Source organism: Apostichopus japonicus, chromosome 20 (assembly GCF_037975245.1).
Source record: "Apostichopus japonicus isolate 1M-3 chromosome 20, ASM3797524v1, whole genome shotgun sequence".
Classification (NCBI taxonomy): Eukaryota; Metazoa; Echinodermata; class Holothuroidea; order Aspidochirotida; family Stichopodidae; genus Apostichopus; species Apostichopus japonicus.
The window spans coordinates 6,389,204-6,407,773 of record NC_092580.1 but is presented as its reverse complement, the minus strand read 5'-3'; the positions used below and the strand labels follow the sequence as shown (position 1 = coordinate 6,407,773).

General features: G+C 34.1%; 4 protein-coding genes across 8 annotated transcripts in view; 2 read left to right on the top strand and 2 right to left on the bottom strand.

The window, feature by feature from the left end:
• LOC139961180 (synapsin-like) overlaps positions 1 to 18,570 on the bottom strand; it is a 545,708-nt gene that overhangs the window by 151,551 nt on the left and 375,587 nt on the right. The gene's annotated exons all lie outside the window — the stretch shown is intronic.
• Positions 1 to 18,570, bottom strand: part of LOC139961191 (uncharacterized) — a 234,028-nt gene that overhangs the window by 94,147 nt on the left and 121,311 nt on the right. The window lies entirely within an intron of this gene.
• LOC139961167 (metalloproteinase inhibitor 1-like) lies at positions 1,185 to 9,502 on the top strand. Its single transcript, XM_071960128.1, has 4 exons — positions 1,185 to 1,405; positions 4,292 to 4,534; positions 6,043 to 6,176; positions 6,948 to 9,502. Exons 1-4 carry the CDS (start codon positions 1,285 to 1,287, stop codon positions 7,266 to 7,268), a joined length of 819 nt encoding a protein of 272 aa, XP_071816229.1. The 5' UTR covers positions 1,185 to 1,284; the 3' UTR covers positions 7,269 to 9,502.
• LOC139961166 (tissue inhibitor of metalloproteinase-like) lies at positions 11,367 to 18,249 on the top strand. Its single transcript, XM_071960127.1, has 4 exons — positions 11,367 to 11,706; positions 14,302 to 14,523; positions 15,486 to 15,640; positions 16,517 to 18,249. The coding sequence occupies exons 1-4, from the start codon at positions 11,586 to 11,588 to the stop codon at positions 16,922 to 16,924; spliced, it is 906 nt and encodes a 301-aa protein (XP_071816228.1). The 5' UTR covers positions 11,367 to 11,585; the 3' UTR covers positions 16,925 to 18,249.

The window sequence follows — 18,570 nt, the reverse complement described above, 5'->3', positions numbered from 1 at the left end:
AAAAGTTAACTTTCCGTTGCTTGCAAATGACGTTTTCTTCTTGTCACTGCAAAATGCAGAAAGTAATGAAACGTGAGCCCTTGTTATCCTTTATCTACACCTGAGATGTCCATCGCTGCTATGTACACTGTGTTGTGGGTATTGACAGTATCTGCATGTATCGACTGTACACTAGTGTCTAATTACCGACGGTAGCAAGCTGTGTGTGTATTTTTTGGAATCGATGGTGGTGTCTAACACTTCTGTTACACCTCATTCGAAACTAGGTCAGATTACCTGCATGAGACGTTTCTTTGCGCGCGAGTCTTCACACCCTTTAAACTGCTTTACTTTCCCATTGTAATCTTCACTTGATTTATCCTTGAAATGTGGTACTTTGGAATGTTTTGTTAGCTTTGAATTTTGTTTGTATTTAGAATTTACTCAAAATGCAAGTTTTTGAAGAAATACTGTTTTCTTCTGTTAATCAGTAACATAAATATTATAAAGAAAAGATTAAAAAAGATAAAAAATAGATTCGGCTGAATTGCTGTGATAACATCATTCACTCTGCTGTTGCCAAAAGTGTTCACAGAATATCACAAAATGGCATCACTAATATGTCTCTACAATTCAATCAAAACGTGCACATGAGACAAAGGAGCATGCAGTATCAAATAGACAAATTTACTGTTTTGACACATTTGCAAGATTGAAGCTATAGCCTGCTGCTCTTAAGTTTGATTTTAGAACAAGTTTGGAAAACAAGAGGGAGGTCATAAAATGGATTATGATCACTTTATAGATCATTAACTTGTTTAAGCTGTTTGAATTTAATATGTCATTTCCAACCCACCTTCACTGGAAATGTCACAAGCTCTGTGATCCATATCCAAACATCCAGACACAATAAATCATTTTAAATCTCTTTTAAAATTTGATAAATCTTCCCCTTCTAGTGAGTGCAATACTTGGTCAAGATATATTTCTAAAGATAGTAAGAAAAAAACTTTCCTTGAATAAGAGAAAACAAGGTTTGTGATTGGCTGGTCTTTTAACTAATTATTATTGTATGGACAGAGTAAGATATTAATGCATACACTGAACTTAATGCAGGAGTGATTAATTACTCTGATGATACAATTCAGGTAATGTTTAAGATTCTGCACTTATCTGGGAGCTATATAAGTAGCATGGGAGGGTAGAGGAGACAGTCACTTGTAATTTATTTCTTGAAGCATCCTGTCATTCGTGTACACAGTATTTCTCATTTCCAGAAGCAGATTTCATTTTCCTTTAGCGGAAATGGCACACACACTTTTTCTCACAATTTTGCTCTTTTTCGTTGGGACCACTGTATCTGGCCAAAGATGTAATTGCAATTACATCTCTCACCCGCAAACACGATTCTGCCAGGCACATTTTGGTAAGTTTAATTCATTTAATTTTGGTAAGTATAATAATTAGCCAATGCTTGTAGGTATAATTTAACAATTTGTTCACTACAATTTTACCAGCTTTGGGATCTGTCATTCACCAATTTTTGTATGTATAACTTCATCAACTTTGGGAAGTGCAATTTACCAAATTTCTTTTGTTTTTTATTATAATTCAACAATTTTGGAAACAATAATGCACTAGTTTTTGTTTGTATAATCCACCAATGTTGGTCACTACAAAGCAGAAAGTGTTGTAAATGTATCCACCAATATATTTTGTATGTATAACTTCACCAATTTTGGTTAGTTTTGGTAAGTTACCAGTTTTTTTATTCACCAACTTTAGAAACAATAATTCACCAGTTTCTGTTTGTATAATTCCTTAATTTTTGTTATAACAATTAAGTTTGGTAACTTTAATTCATCAATTCAAATTACTCCCTAACTTCTGTGAATGCTATGACATATTTTTGTTGAGGTGATTCAGGGCCAAATTTGCTACCAGTCAGAACACGACTGCAGCAGATCAAACAGAAAAGCATATCACCAAAGCAATGTCAATTAGCAACTAATTACCAATCTATTAGATTCTAAACATTTTGTCACCTAGGTACTGTTTATTATAGGATATTTGCTATTAATCACAAACCAAATGAGAAATCTTACACCAAGTTTTACCTAATGGTTATTTTCTGCAATGGGATATGCAAAAGTTCAGCCAAGCTCATTACACAGAGAATATTTCAAGTGAGCAACGCTAAGATGCTTCCTAACTGTTGGGAAACAGTAAACTGAATTAGACTAAACTGAACATCACATGACAGGTATTTTCCTTTCCCAAAATCAGTCCTAGCTACCTCAGTTTTCCCTTGAAAACTACAGATCCCAATTTCACATACCCGACCAATGGTTCATTGCTCGATTTTATTAGTGCTTGGCAGGGCCTGATTAAGCTTGTGGGAGGCCTGGGGCCAGCTTGGTGGTGGGAGGCCCCCTCTAGCAATTTTTGAACTACTGAGTGACGGTACTGGTGTCCGCCAAATGCTCATTGTAATGATGTTATTGCACTAAAATTGACAAAAATCAAACCCATCTTTACAATAACATATTGAGCGGTCGTTTAGGCCTACTTTGATCGTTAAAATAAATTTTCAAATCAAACAAATTTACTATTATGTATGTTTGGAAAAATACTTGAGAATATGAAAATTTAGAATTTCATGCATCCAGATTTAGGCATAGTGAGAAATGTAAGACTATAGGTCACCTTATAGTATATGTTAAAAAGACTTGGGAGATGAATACCACATGGACTACATATTAGAATGTTTTTTTATCATGATAGAAAAAGTTTCAAAAAGTATTTGCAAAAACATTATTTTAAATATAAATTACATAACATGTTTTTGCAACTTAAGAAATCTAAATCTTACAAAAATTACTGAAACGTTTTACTTAAACAAATATGTTTAACAAACTTAAACTCTGTAAAAACCCAAAGACTTATAAATATGATTTCTAACACATAATAGCTGCATGTGAATACCTTTACATACCATTATAACACAATCATGTATATATATACATATAAGTATATACAACATTACAGGACTTAAAAAGCAACAGCTAGTGAGGCCTAGTCATACTAACACTGGATCTCATTCATCTCAACTTTATATTCATATGTTTTGAAACTTTTAATCTAAATTTAGCTTAAAAATCTAATCAATTAGCTAGATTCACCAGACTTCAAGAATCCTTAGATCTTGCAATGCATAGCCATCCCGTATAAAAAGCACACGTGTAAGCTTTGTAGTGTTCCCAGACTTCCAATCCGAGTGCGCTGTGGCACTGTGTACACCATATATGATATATACATGCTGCAACATGCATCTGCGCTACTGTGGTCTGCATTCGTGAGACAGTGGCCTAGATTTAGGTGTATGCAGTGTGGCTATAGAGCTTAGGCAAACAGGCTTGCAGACCCAAAAGTTCTGCCTCCCCCCCGTTTAGAACTTTAGATATATGGTTTAACTAACTTTTATGTCTCACTGAGTGTCAGTACTGGTGTCCGCAATGTGCGCATCGTAGCGATGTTATGGCACTAAAAAAAAAATCAGTGGTGGGATGCCCCTCTTGGTGGGAGGCCCGGGGCCATGGCCCCTTTGGCCCCCTCTTGATCCGGCCCTGGTGCTCACTTACAGAAGCAGACCGAAGCTGCAATGACCCTGCTACATAACAACATGCTATTTATGGCAAGCCAGCTCAAAGTGGAGACCAGTCACAAAAACGGAATATTTGCAGTACTTTTCTTTATTCTAAAATTACAAACACAGTGATTCTATTGTCCATTTTATAAATTTTGGCAAATAAAATGCTACGACTCCTTATGAACAGCCACCAGTAGTTGTCGTGGCAAGGGTACACCGTACATTTACAACACGTTCTATCTCAATATCACAATATTGAAGGACAACAGAATTTCCAAAGCATACAAAACATTTGGTAAGAAAAGGTTACCAGGAGGGAGAGGAGGGAAAAATGGAGGGAAGGGAAGAGATGGGATATGGGAGGGAGGCAACAGAGAGGAAGGGATCTCTAACAATGGATACAGAGGTCCATTATGATTTTTAAATGACATCATATCATAGCCTCTTTTTATTGCCTTTACTGTCAAATTATCTGTTTGGAATTATGTTTACTATGTGCTGTATTAGTATCTCTGTAGAAACAAGTTCAGCAGTACTGACTTCATGCTAAGTTCAGTCATACATATTGGAAAACTTGTGAGAGTTGTGGAAAGTCAAGGAAGAGGAAACAACAGTTTTTTGCCATTGAAGCAACAAAACGTTTTATTACTATTTTCTGTACAGCGTTCCGAGGATCAATACTTAATGCCGAGAAGGCCGCTCTACCCGGAGAAAGGGACAGAGGCTACCTTTACAATCAGAATCTCAGATACAATGTCAGCGTATATGAAATCTTCAAGGGTGAGATGACATACATGACAGAACATGTTGTATCCCTCTTTACACCTACCGGTGGAATCTGTGGAAAGCCTGGATTGTTACAATCACAAAAAGAGGACAACTCCGAGAATGATTTCTTATTTACAGGTAAGATTGGAATGTTGAAAACTTGCTCTAGGTATGCTCTTATTAATCTCAAATTCGATACAGTAATATTGCAGTGCCAGCCACAATTCAAAGTTAAGCACAAGCATTTTACAAAGCTGTGACAGTATATAAGGCTAAGAAGAAAAAGCTTCTTAATCTCTCTTATGCTGCTGTACAAAATAAACCTCAAAACATTGATTCCAGGCCCACTTTATTCTTGTGTTTGTAAATAGTCTGTACCCTAACCTACAGCTATGTTCACATATAACATATATCAGGATATGAGAAGGTGTTCATGTCCTTAATCTAGCTGCACAGTAATGAAGATACTGATATATATGCTTAAATGGTCACACAATTTCAAACTCTAAAGACACAAAACTTAAACTTTTCCTTGGAAGTCTTTGGTTTCCTATTTGAACGGTATTCCTGATTTTGTAATATCCTTTGTGCTCACAAGTTATCTTGGTGCCAAATATCAAGCATTTAAGCAGACTTCGCTCAAGTTTGGCACCATCAAGCAATGCTTCACTTTAAAGTCCTAACTATAGTACAGCTACCCTAACCAAGAGTTTTGCAGTTCTAGAAAACACTTCTTTGCAGAATGTGAACAGAGAACTGTACTGTGGATATGAAATGTGGTGAGGATTAGTTGAATGATAAAAGGACAACATATTTACTATCAACCAATTAGCTGGACCTGAGAGAGAGAGCAAACATTCTCATGATTTTTCTGTTCAGGCATCATATATATTTTATAAGTTGAATATCTTGAACACCAATAAAATGGTAGGTTGTAATGACCTGTACAGTAATGCTTTTATCTTGTACATGTATGGGATACTACAACAAACTTTTTGCTACTATGTATTAAATGACTTGTGCCTTATATCTTCTATCAGTGGTGTTAATTTTTATTTATGATTTTATTTATGATAACAGATATTTGCAACTGTTGAATTTATTGGTGACCTTTATGAAAGCATATTTGCTACCAATACTGATGATTTTTAACAACAGATGTTAATAGCTGTTAAGATTATCACAAACTGGTGGTGGAATCACAATCAGTTAATTAAGTCCAGTTAACCAGTAATCAGTTAACCAAAACTACTTCAACAGCAAAGAATTACACTTTATATAGGCCAATATGTAGCGCTGATTTTGTGGGACCCAAAATTTCCAGATTTAATATGTAGTAACTTTCTACTTAGGAGCAACCAATTTGTGTTAACCACATTGATCTGTTGCTAACATTGAGGGATGCTATATTATATGCAAATATCATATCAATTGATCAGAATTATACAACCATTAAATACTGAAATCTATGCAACCACATAATATAAAAGTCAATGGCTGTTGCTAAGTAATCATTACAACTATATACACTACCTTTAATAAAAAAGTTTCCTCTTTTATAAATTCCAGAAATGTAACAAGTTTTTAGTTACAAATTTATTCTAAATTTTCCCATTGTTACTTTACTGTATTGTTCTATCAATCAGGAGACATTGCTGTAACATCACAAGGCTACAAATACTTAGTCATCACAAATTGTAACTGGGTTGCAAGATGGGAAGATTTGACCAAAGAACAACAAGAAGGACTGAATGGTTTCTATTCTGACTGTGGATGTGAGGTGAGTGTCATGAATCTACTCAAAAGGAGTTCTGTGATTCTGTACTGTATTACCATCATAGATAACATTTTTACTTCCCTGTGCCGGCCCACCTACCTAGATATTCAAGACTACCTATTACTAGTAACTCTGAGACTTTGATTGAAACGAACATAAAATGATGTTAAAGAAGAAGTTGCAATTTTTGTGGGGGGATATCATGTTTATACCAATATTGGTTTTCATGATATTTGAAATTGATCTGAAGACATGCTTTAATGGAAAATGTTATGATACCTCAGAACTTTCATAATTGAATCAGTTTATTTTGCATGGAGATATATAATACAAAGATATATATCATCATGTGACTTGTTTGTGTAATGTTTATCAAGAAAGATGAGCATTCACTGTGAATTGACAGTAGGCCTTTTGGTCAGTAACTTTAAGTTCTTAGTTGAGTACTTGTCAGTACAATAAAGTTGCCTTATCACGCTCAGAAGGCAGAGATAAGGGAGAAGGTAAGGGGACAGGGAGTGGAAGGGGATTGGGAGACAAGGAAGGGGGAGGTTTTCGAGTAACAATAGTATTGTTACACATCTCAGACTCATACAGTTAAAAACTGCAGGGCATCTAAAAAAGTAGTGATATCAGTAAACCATCATCTTCTCCCCCCCTTCCCCTGCTCCTCTCCCCTCCCACACTTGATCCTTTCTAAAACTGATTACTTGTTTTGCCTCTACCTTAAAATATTATTAACTATTTTCATGCCACTTTTTTTTTTCTGCCCAGATTTATCCGAGGAGTGAGGCTCTGGATCTTGGTGACACAGATGCAGATAACTTCCAAGTAGAAGACTGTGGGTTCAATCCAATCAGTGCTTCAATCCTCAAAGTTACAGATTGCGAGACAAACTTTGGCCACTGCATGGAAGTTGATGATCAAGTTTGCAGCTGGGTTCTCAGTCCAACCTTTGAGGAATGTTTTGCCTCTCGTAAATCAAGACTGCTCCTTGGAGCAGCAGCAGTTACAACCAGGAAGGACTGTAACATTTACACAGGCAAACAGAGAAAGAAATGTCTTTTGAAGGTAATGAAGGCCAACAGATTATAGAGCCTGTTACTGACATACTGCATGAATAAACAAGCAAAAAATCCTATAGACATTTAAAAAAAAAAAAATGTGTAGTATGCTAGTAGATTTAAAGAACACTTAAGTGAACATAAAATATCTAACATAATTATCCAACAATTTCAACATTGCTAACAAAAATAATAGTAATTTGTGCAGTTAACAAATATTACAGCACGTATACACCTAAATATTCCTCTTCCCAATGACAGAAAAAGGATATTACATGGACCATAGTGTTTGATATGAATCCTCATTCTAAAATCTATTATACCATGTATCAATTAATAGTACAGTTTTCTAGCAAAAGGTCACTTTTTTGTTACTGGGACTTTGTTACTGGATTACTTTTCCAAAAAGTTCCTTGAACATGGTTGAGCAAATATATCAAATAAGGAATGAAACTGAAAGGGAGAGAGGGTAGCTGAAGCTATAGGAGGCCATGAGCCAAACATCTCCATAGAGCATCTAAATCTAATTGTCAATATACATGGATGATGCGGATCTTATAAAGATGCCCTATTTTAAACCAAAGCCACAGAGAGAAGAGTGATAGAGATGTTAATATCAGTTATTAGGGTCAGTACTAAGGAGCAGCTTACACTTATCAATGATACCACATACTGTTCTAAACTGACAGTGGTACTACTTAGCCTACAAGTGGCTAACAGATTCCTTACCCACCAAAGTAACAATTCGCCGGTACTAGAAGGCTTGTTGTCTATATGCAATTGTTAACTATATGCATGAAAACAATTTATGTGCAAAGAATTCATGAACTACTGGTACTGGGGGTGCCAAAGTTTATTGCAATGGTGAAATTTGTGTTCAATCCCTATGTACTATATTTGAGATATTAATAAATGTTTTGCACATTTTGTGGTAATTTCTGCAGCAGAAATAAACTGTGATGTCATAGAGGCAAATGCACAAATTTGTTTCATATTTTTCTTCAAAATTTATTTTAAAATATTCTACTTCCAAAATAAAGTAAAACCAAAACATCTGCTATCAGTGTGGAGCTATGACATACACCTGTTGATGACATCACACATGTTTGCTTCAAGTTCACTTACGGTACAAACTGTGACAATTTCAATTATCAGTATCTCGAGAATGCCATGCAAGAATTTCCTTTTAAGAAATTGAATTATGGTGTGAAATGCCATCAGGATGTTCGTTATCAAATGAGGAAGAACTTACAAATTACAGAAAACATTTGTATTATCCCTTGCAAACATTAGTATTCCAAACAGAAACTAATAATTACATGAAAATGACAACAAAATTCATTGACAAACCATGTGCTATAGAATAATAGAGGGCAACATATCAGGAAGATCTAATGAAAATATGATCCAATGGCTCTCTTCAATATGTGAGAACACCTCTCCAGCCATCATCATATTTCTAACCTAAGTATATGTACATTTCATGCTAACTGTAATTGTCACAGAAGTTTGAACAATATGAACCATATGGCCAAAGGATGACCCATGTAAATTTGAAAGCAGATTTAGAGGGCAGCATCCTGGAAAAGATTTAAGATGCTTCAAGTCTGAGTAAATGTGTTTATGTTCATGAGACAATTGTTCTTCAAGGTAACCTAAAATGGAACAACAAAGTTGAACAAAAGTGCAAAATGAAGTTCAATTGAGAGGAGTATACTCTCAAACTCAACAAAGTCAGGAGAGGGACTCATTAGAATAGAGCTATTTAATTTCACATTACTGAAAGCCTAAATGTTGGCAATACACGAATGGCCTTATTTGGATAGGCAGTGTGATTTCCTACCAAAGTGTTCACACAAGCTTCTTTTAGGATTATTTCTCATTGGGATAAGTCAATGGTCAAGGTAGTCATTCCCATATTTAACGTGAGGATTTTGTTTATATAAATATAAATAACCTTTTAATCACATCCATGTCTCCTCAAATAGAAATGTTAAACTTCATAAAATATCATATTTGAAATTTGATGATTATCTGTTATGATATCAGACAAATCAAGTCAAGTGTAAAATGTGAAATGTACACAGTTTGTACAATTTTGAGCAAAAATTTATGTTACTTCATTTGCATAGCATTACTTCACTTTACTATACTTTATTCCACAAAAGTGTTTCTCTTATTATTTGCTTTGTTAAGGGTATGGTAAATATATTAAATTCATGTTCACTTGAACCTTAGTGATAAATAAATAGCATGGATAAAGTGGTAATGTTTCCAGTTCACTTATTGCTATGCGTCCATCATTACGTAGAACATAGGTCAGTCAAATATTGAGTTCACTCCTTACTTAATTTAGTCTGTCAAATCTGGTATTCACATGTTAGTCTGTTACCATAATTAGCAAGTATATATAGATCTCAAATCATATTAATACAGGTCTGTCGAATATGAAATTCAACGAAATTTATATATATATCTGTCCTCTTTCAAACAGCACATGACCTCATCATCAGAATAAAATATAAATTAGAAAACCAAACCCAGTTACTTTATAGTTGCATGTAAATCATAGGTATGATGATAGTTGAAAAAGGATGAAGCAGTGTCCTAATTAACCATGTAATTTTCCATCCAACCATGCTTCTGTATAGGTTTCTACATGTTTATATACATAGGTCGGACCAAACCCAAGGGCTTTAACATGACTGGCTTAATGTTTGGGATATGTATTCCTCCATCTGTCACAACAGCACACCAATATTATACCTAAATAATTGGTATATGTAAACTTTCATAACTTACAAACCTCTAGGGAGATGTTCCTTTGACTGGTCAATCAACCCATGGCTTAAATCAATACAAAATGTTGTAAATAAATACATAATCATATTGAAGATGAACTACTTGGGTGTTGATTTGGGGTAACAGGATAAGTGGCTTCATATAAATGGAAAATCAAAGACTGGAAAATTATAACATTTGTAAGAGTTAGTAGAAGTAAAATCGGATTAGAATCCCCGTATTGATGCAAGTAATGCAAGTTTTGGGATCTAGCTAACATATAATCTATCCAGTACTTATTAACAATGAAGTTATTATCATTAGCAATCATTTCAAGTGATATTTCTCTCATGACTACACAATTAATACAATGGTTGGATTAGAAACAAATCAATTAGACTTACATGGTCAACTTATTTTATGTCAAGTTCAATTTTTGCCAATGTACCCCCATCCTCCTTTCTCTCTACCACTCTAAAATTCCTACTGTTAACATTTGAATTCTAAACCATACATAGGAGAAATACAATCTATATTCTCTACTACCTACAAACTAGTTGTCCCTTCTATGCCCCTCCTGAACCTAGACCCACCTCCCTTCCCTTCGCTCTCTCCATCCCTCCCCCCTACCTCCTAATCCATGCTTAAATCTTGAGTTCATTCACCACTGAGGAACATGTATGCACAAGTTGTCTTTATCACTGAAATTTTTGGCATGGAATTAAAGAACAACCTGACTTCAGGACAACTACAGATAGGAGTTCAAAGTTCTGTTAAACGTTGACTTCACAGTATGTAGTCACATTGTCACATTGAACTTTCGTGTATTAATTAAACTATATCATAAACCTAAATTTGTGTAATATACCAAGGAAATATCATTGGACTAGTCACTTGTACACCCCCACTATGCCATCTGGCAATTTCCCAGGAATACCATTCACATAAGTCATATTCAAGGTCTCTTTTTACATCTCAGCCTTTGAAGAAATTGACAGCGTTTGCATAAGGCAAAGGGGGAAAATAAATGATTGAAATTTCATTAAGGTGTCAAGCAAGGCGTACAACAAAATGACTTGGAAAGGGGTAATTAAAATTTGGGACGAGTGATGATGATGTGAAAATGATTGAAAAATGATTGATGAAGATTGGAGGCATATCACTTCTGAATCAAAGGTACCAAAATAAGAAGCGTCAAACTGAATTATTTTAATATTGATCATATTCTAAGCACCAGTTTAAAATATGATGCATGGTTGGTTCTTAGTAGTAGACCTCATCTAATAAACCTGAAAACATATCAAGAAATATTATAAAAAAACCAATTAAGAGACAGTTTGAACAGTCCAGTCCCCAACCAACTGGAACCCAGTCCATGTAGAGGAAAAAGGTATGACAGAGGAACATATAAGAAACCTCACCCATCATAGTACCTGTCATATATATGTAACCATCAAACCAGATACTTTCACAAGTTGTGTTTCCATTGTTAGTTTCATATTTTACATGATTTACCTCGTTGAATGTCATATTTCAACTTGAGATCAGGAAAACCTTTCTCATCAAGATGAAGACTGGGTTTATTATTTTGATTCTGTGCTTCACCATGTTACATTATGGTAAGGCAGCTGATGAATGTGGCTGTGGTGTACGACATCCTCAAGTGAAGTTCTGTGATGCAACATTCGGTAAGTAGCATTATCTTGCTCGTTATGCATACTTCTGTTACAAACAAAGAGATGTACTTTTTCAACTGTAAGACATTGCAGTTTGTTAACAAATGTTAAGTCTGGGGATGTTCCCTTACTTTACCAGCGGTTACATTCTACTAATTTTGTACAAGAAAAATGTTTTGAAATTATCTGATCAACTTATGATTTAGGTGACAGCTGAGGAAAATTGGTTCCTTTCTGCAATCAAGTTTTCCCTTCAAATTCCCATGCCTCTCTTCAAGGCAGTTGTTGAAATGTTTGTAACCATGAAAAGAAACAAATGTTATTGATTTTTAAAAATGCATCATTTTGTCCCTTCTTTTCCATCTGCATATATCCTCCAACCTTGAGCAAGCTAAGATAATGTTTCCAACTCTGCTTCCCTAAAGGTTTCAATTATCCAATTGTAAAGAACTGTGTATTGTAAAATGATACAGTTCCATATTTCAATAAATTAAAACATATTCAGGTATTGAGTTATAAATTGTTACAAAATTACAGGCAACATTAATACATGAATTACACGATGATATAACATATTGGGTAATTTAAAATATCTTTAGGCTTTAGTTTATTAGGTTTTATAACATTTAAAACTGTATACATTATTATTCAGTAAAGAAGTCATACATAATTTTGTATTCCTTGGTGGTGACTACCAATATCAATACTAGTACCACACAGTTAAAGGTTATTACCCTCAAGATTTAAAAATAAAAATTATAAACTTAAAAACATACTTTTTGGGTAAGGTGTTATTTCTTGTAGATGAGTTTTTAGAAATTCAAATGTTTCAATCATTAAGACCATTTGTTCAGAATATGGCATTCCTAAAAAAAATTGTCTTGGATCAGAGTTGGTATTTTTCTTTACATTAATCTTTGATAATTTTGCTATTTGTGTTTTTGCTTTTCATTTTTTGGAATAGCAATACTAACTTGTACTTAAATGACTGAAAATGTTATTGCAAAATGAAAAGCTAAGCTCATAATATACATTCATAGTTTCCTTTCTCCTATTGGTCTGAAGTCCTTACCTTGCAAACATGCAGCAAATATGAAAAAGTAAATGGAAAACTTGTTTCTACATGCAGGTTAAAACAATATACTTAAAATAAAAATGTTTTCTTTTTCAATTACCTTTTCTTCTCATATTCTACTAAAACTTAATTACTTCTTACCCAAGAGCCATTAAATCGGCAACATTTAATTAACTAAGAATTTTGTGTTTTGTTCATGACATGACTATATAACCAAGAACGCTTAAAATCTCAGTTCCAATATGGGGGAGGTATTGAGACCAATATGGGGGAGGTATTGAGACATTTGGTCCCTAAAAAGAAACGATACAATTAACATCGAGGGGAAGAAAGAACTCATAAAGGTGCTGAAAGACTATTTGGTTCTCCCTAATTTATCAAATTAATTCATCTTAGATATTGCAACTTGTTCTTTGCTAAAAAGGTCTTGAATAGATCACTGTGTACAATATATAATAAGTAAGAGTGTATGTTCAGCTTTGTGTTATGGAGATCTAAAGGTAAATAAAAACTAGTGGCAGGTCCAAGCCTGGCTCTTTACTAAGCTCATTACTATTATTATCTACAGCTTTGTGTGATGTTATTGTCAATGTTAATCAAATAATGTTAAGCTAATACATATTAAAAACAAAGATGATCTTTTACATCAACATATGAACTTAGATTTCATTATGTGTATCTTTCATTATTGGACAATTGCAAAGTTGTATGAAGTAACATTGCGTGCTAAAAATATTGAGATATTTTAGAATTTATCAAGTTATAATTATAAAACAATTACAGAATGGCAGCATTTCCATACTTACAATCTTAAGTACAGTTTCTGTTCCCACAAGTTATACATATATATTTTGTATATATGTGTGTGTATGTATAAATATATATATACAGATGTTGTCAGACACTTATGTATTAAGTTCTGAAAGGTCTACCGAGAAAGCACCCATGTATATCTTCTAACTTCTTTCATGTTCAATTTATTATCATTAATCTAGGGCTAGTTTTTCTAAAAGTTTCACTTCAGATAATGAAGAAAATGTAACAAACAAATTTGGTACCAACATGGTACCAATACTACATATGAAAGATTGCTTGATTTTACTTTTAATTAACACCCATTTGGTGCAAAAGTCATCAAGTTCTCATGAATTCTAATCTTGTGTAAAAGTAAGTTGGCCTGACGTTTCGATCCTAGCAGGATCTTCTTCAGAGGCTAAAAGATCATTTTAGCCTCTGAAGAAGATCCTGCTAGGATCGAAATGTCAGGCCAACTTACTTTTACACATTCTATTAAACAGGCTCTCTAGTGGATAAGCAGTTTGCTAACAGTTTTATTTTATTTTGAATTCTAATCTTATTTAAATAATGTTCTGCTTTTAATAATTAGAACATTTATGCTAGCTATAAGGAACAAAACCTGATGTGCTGAGCTACAAGTTATCATAAATTATTTCATGATAAAATGAGTTGATCAGAATGTTATGTTAACATTCTTGCTTCTATTTTTACCATCTTCTCTCGTCTTTCCACAGCAATGATTGTCCAAATCCACGATAAAATACAAGATGATCTACCTTTCAGTGAAGAGACATATTTCAAAGGCTACATGAAGTTCAACGTTACTGTTCTTGAAGTTTTCAAGCCTGATGAGATAGCACCTGATCTCATTAATGAAGAGTACTCCAGCCTCTGGACAGAAGCAAGCTTCTGTGGTGTACCAGAGTTAGATGTGATAGAGACATATGTCATTAGCGGTGAGTAAAATGTATGAATAGTGTTCAAAGAAACTGAAAAGATCACAGTGAACACCACATGTGGTAAAAGAGTGGATTGAGAACTGGTGGGATGTCTAGGGTCCATGATTGGAACACAAATAGTAAATTCTATTCCAGCAGTCCACAAAAAACAAAAAAAACCTTTTTAGCTTATTGGTATAATCAGTTGATGTTGAGCATCAAATTGAGCATTGGGAGCTTACATTCATATTCCATTTATAATTGGACCATTGAAAGAACAAGACCTTCTAAACAATTACGATGACTATATGTGTTACTATTTTCTTTTCTAATAAAGATTTCAGTATGAAATATTTATGCTAATGACTTCAAATGAAATAATGTTCATGGTAATGACTTCAAATGAAATAATGTTTATGTTAATGACTTCAATGAAATAATGTGTATGCTAATTAACTTCAATTGTTGGAAGTTTCCAACATCTGAATGTCAATCAAAGCCACATCCTCATAGTAGTTTGTGTTTTGTGAATGCATCTGGTAACAACAGAGGACTAATTTCATTATGGTAATTCAGCTGAAAAAAGTATTTGTTTTTGTTAGTAATACATAGCACATTAACAGAAGAAAATTCTATGAAATTCTTGATACAGAGAATCGTGTCAGCTAAGCAAACATTCAAAATGTATCAGGTTTAAAGGATAACTCAACAAGAATATTATAAAAGAAAAAAAATTCTTTTGGAGAATCAGACACTACCTATTGTGATCCATTCCAGGAAAGAATCAAGGGTTTAGTTCCATTCAATCAACAATATCTTAAACCATTGACAAGATATTGAGACAGTGTTTATATAATCAATGGCACGGTATAATTTTCTCTTCCCATGTAAGGATTATTAGTTTAAATTGATTTAATTTATTACTTTTTGATTGTTTCTATTAAAATTTCCACTAATCTTCGTTTGCTGCATTATTTTAGGTTACTTTGAGAATGTGACAGATCCAACAACAGATGAGACAATACCACTTTTAATGATGAACAGATGTGGATTACATCTTAAAATGGATGATGTCACTACCTACCAAATGAAAGGTTTAACCGGTGGTTATGCAAAGCAGTGCAACGACTGCAATGTAAGATTTACTCTCTAATTACTAAACTTCTCATATACAATTGGTTTTAAGATTAAAATAAACCCTATTTTGGGATTTAAAAAATTGTGGCAGAATGTGATTTATTTGTTCAAATATAAAAAATATATAAAAGTAATATGTACAAATTTTGATTTAATATTTTATGCAGGACCTTTATAATATGAAACAATATGAGTGGTTTCTAATTTTCTTTAAAGAAAAGGAAAGATGTACACAAAAAGCCTTTCTTGTTATGCTAATACATGAATCCTGTAACCCTCTCCCCTCTCCCATAGGATATATATGTATAGAGCCTAAACCTATGTGATGTGATGGATATTCATAATCACAATTAATGTGGTATTTGTCAATGTAAGTCAATGTTTTGAAGTGGAAAGGAACATATGAAGAAAAGGTGATGCAAAGAACCTCAAAGGGCTAATTCTAGCTATTCTTTATTGCCCACAGAAAAAGAGAAGGAAAAACCCCACTAGCTTGCAGTGTAATATAAAGTGAACATCATCCAGCTATAAGTTTTCAATTTAAACATTAAATTTTAGCATGCTTGGTAAGAATTTTGGGAAAGTAGCTCATTGTTTGTTAGCTTCCTTTCAAAGTGTACATTATTACATAATTCCAACAAGATATTCTCTACAGAGATGAATACCGTGACCTTCTGCGCCGCTTTCTAAGTTGCCTGGGGGTGGGAAGTTGGCAGTTGGGATACAGTGTTGGAGGTAGGGGTAGGGGTGGGAAGGGAGGATATACATGTAGCACTCACCATTGAATGCAATGTATAGGTTACTTCTATCAATATCACTTAATGTTACTAAAGTTTAAATTGAAACAACTGAATTGATTTTCACCCATATGTAGCCTACAGATGTCTATGGAGCACTGACCCACACTCAAAGTGGCGAACTCGAAGCTGAGCTCTTCCCTGAAGCCATGACTCAATTCTGGACCTTAGACATGCAGTGTTTCTACAATCCGGCTGCTTCCATGCACAACCTTGTACGTGACTGTGAGAGCGAGCAAAGCATTTGCATGAGAGATGCGCAGACATCCAAGTGTACCTGGGACCTGAACAATGATTTCATGGAATGTTTCAAGCAGAGGGGCATCTCTGTAGCTTACCGACACAACCCCAATAGTGCTGCGGTGAGGCGTCCTAGTGACTGTAAGTATCTACAGAGCAGGAAGTTGAAGAAGAAATGTCTACGTAATCTCAGAAAGAAGTACAAGGCCAGAAAGAAGCAGGGCAGGCGTATTGACCAGGACTGACAACATCTGTAACCCACACTTAAATGTTTGTTGTGTTTTAATGGATTTTTTACAACTAATTTGGCTTAAAGCTGAATTTTGCATTGATTTAATACCATACAAGAGACTAAAAGAAAAGACAACTATACCAGAGATTGTTTCTCCACCAAAATTATACAAAAATGATGAACTTATAGCACAAAAAAGTTAAAATTATATACATTTTGTGGCACAAAAATTGTATATCTTGGATTAAACTATTAACTAAGGTGGTGAGTAATCTCATTCTGATTGTGACACTTAATCTTTTAATTGAATCACTTGCTTATTAGAATCATTCAAATTGGTTTCACGCTATAGATCTCTTAATATGTTCAGGGCCTTATTTCTATTATGTGTCTCTAGTACTATTGCTTGGTCAACTAAATGAAAAGTTTCTGCCCAATGCAAAATACAGCTTTAGAGCAATGCAAAAATGTAATCAAGTAATCAGATAAATTCAAGCATGGCAGAATTTATCTTTGCAATAACAGGCTTTTCAGTGTTTTGCACGATTTTTTGGCCATTTAAGCTTGTATTAGCTAGATCACATATCTTTGAACCAATAAATAGTTTTACAGAGATCTACAGAAGAATAGACTGCATGAATATTTATTTCATAATGCAGGGTTTAGTGGTTATTAAACCTTTTGAATTACACCTACCTGTGTTTTGTTTATATTACAATTTTTAAACAATTATGATAGCTGTCAATCTCTGCTTCCTATTATCACATTAATTTCAACCGATTTGAACAGAATATATAATTACTGAATATTTCAATGCACATGCAACCCTAAAAAATACCAATTGTTGTGATTATATGTAATTGTAGTTTAATAATTGTCTTTTGTAGTTCAAACAAAATTGTTGTTATGTCTTTACATTTATCTTAATTTCCCATTTGTTTAGGAAGGGACAGAAGGAGGGGCGAGGGGGGGGGGCAAAGGGAAGAAGGGATAGAGGAAGGGAGGGAGGGATGGGGAAATAGAGAGGGGAAGGGAGGCCAACTAGGTTGTACTAAAGTGATTCTTGTTTTCAATATACTTCTTAAAGTTCTATAACTACAGTTGACATTAACAGAGAGACAAGAATTTGATTGATACTACTGTACCTTGCTAACAGTTACTATATATATGTCCTTAAAGCATGATCATGCATTGTTCATTTATCTGTAAGGATGTCCTTATAGATCACACTGTTTATTAAACAGGTCAATCTATCTATGTTAATGTCACTGCAGAACTTTACTCAAGCGTATTTGTAATTGCTTTTTGTTTTTATAATCAACAAGTGAAAAGAAATCATTCATGTTTTTCTCTTAACTTTTCTGTTATTTTGGTTTGGTTTATTGTATTTTGCTCTTTTGGAAGAGGGAAGTGCAGGGAGGGGTGGGTGGAGGGGCGAACTATGGACATCGGCCCCATTCCCTTTCAGAATGTTCAGAAAAAACACTTACTATTACATATTACAATATAAACCTACTGAGCAACATGTATTTAAATAGGTTACTGTAACATTAATGGGTAAATCATTCAATGGTCCCACATAATAATTTTCCATTGGAACAGGTTGGAATATTTTATCCTGTAGGCCCTCCTCTCCCTTGCCTCTTTACTTCCTCTAAG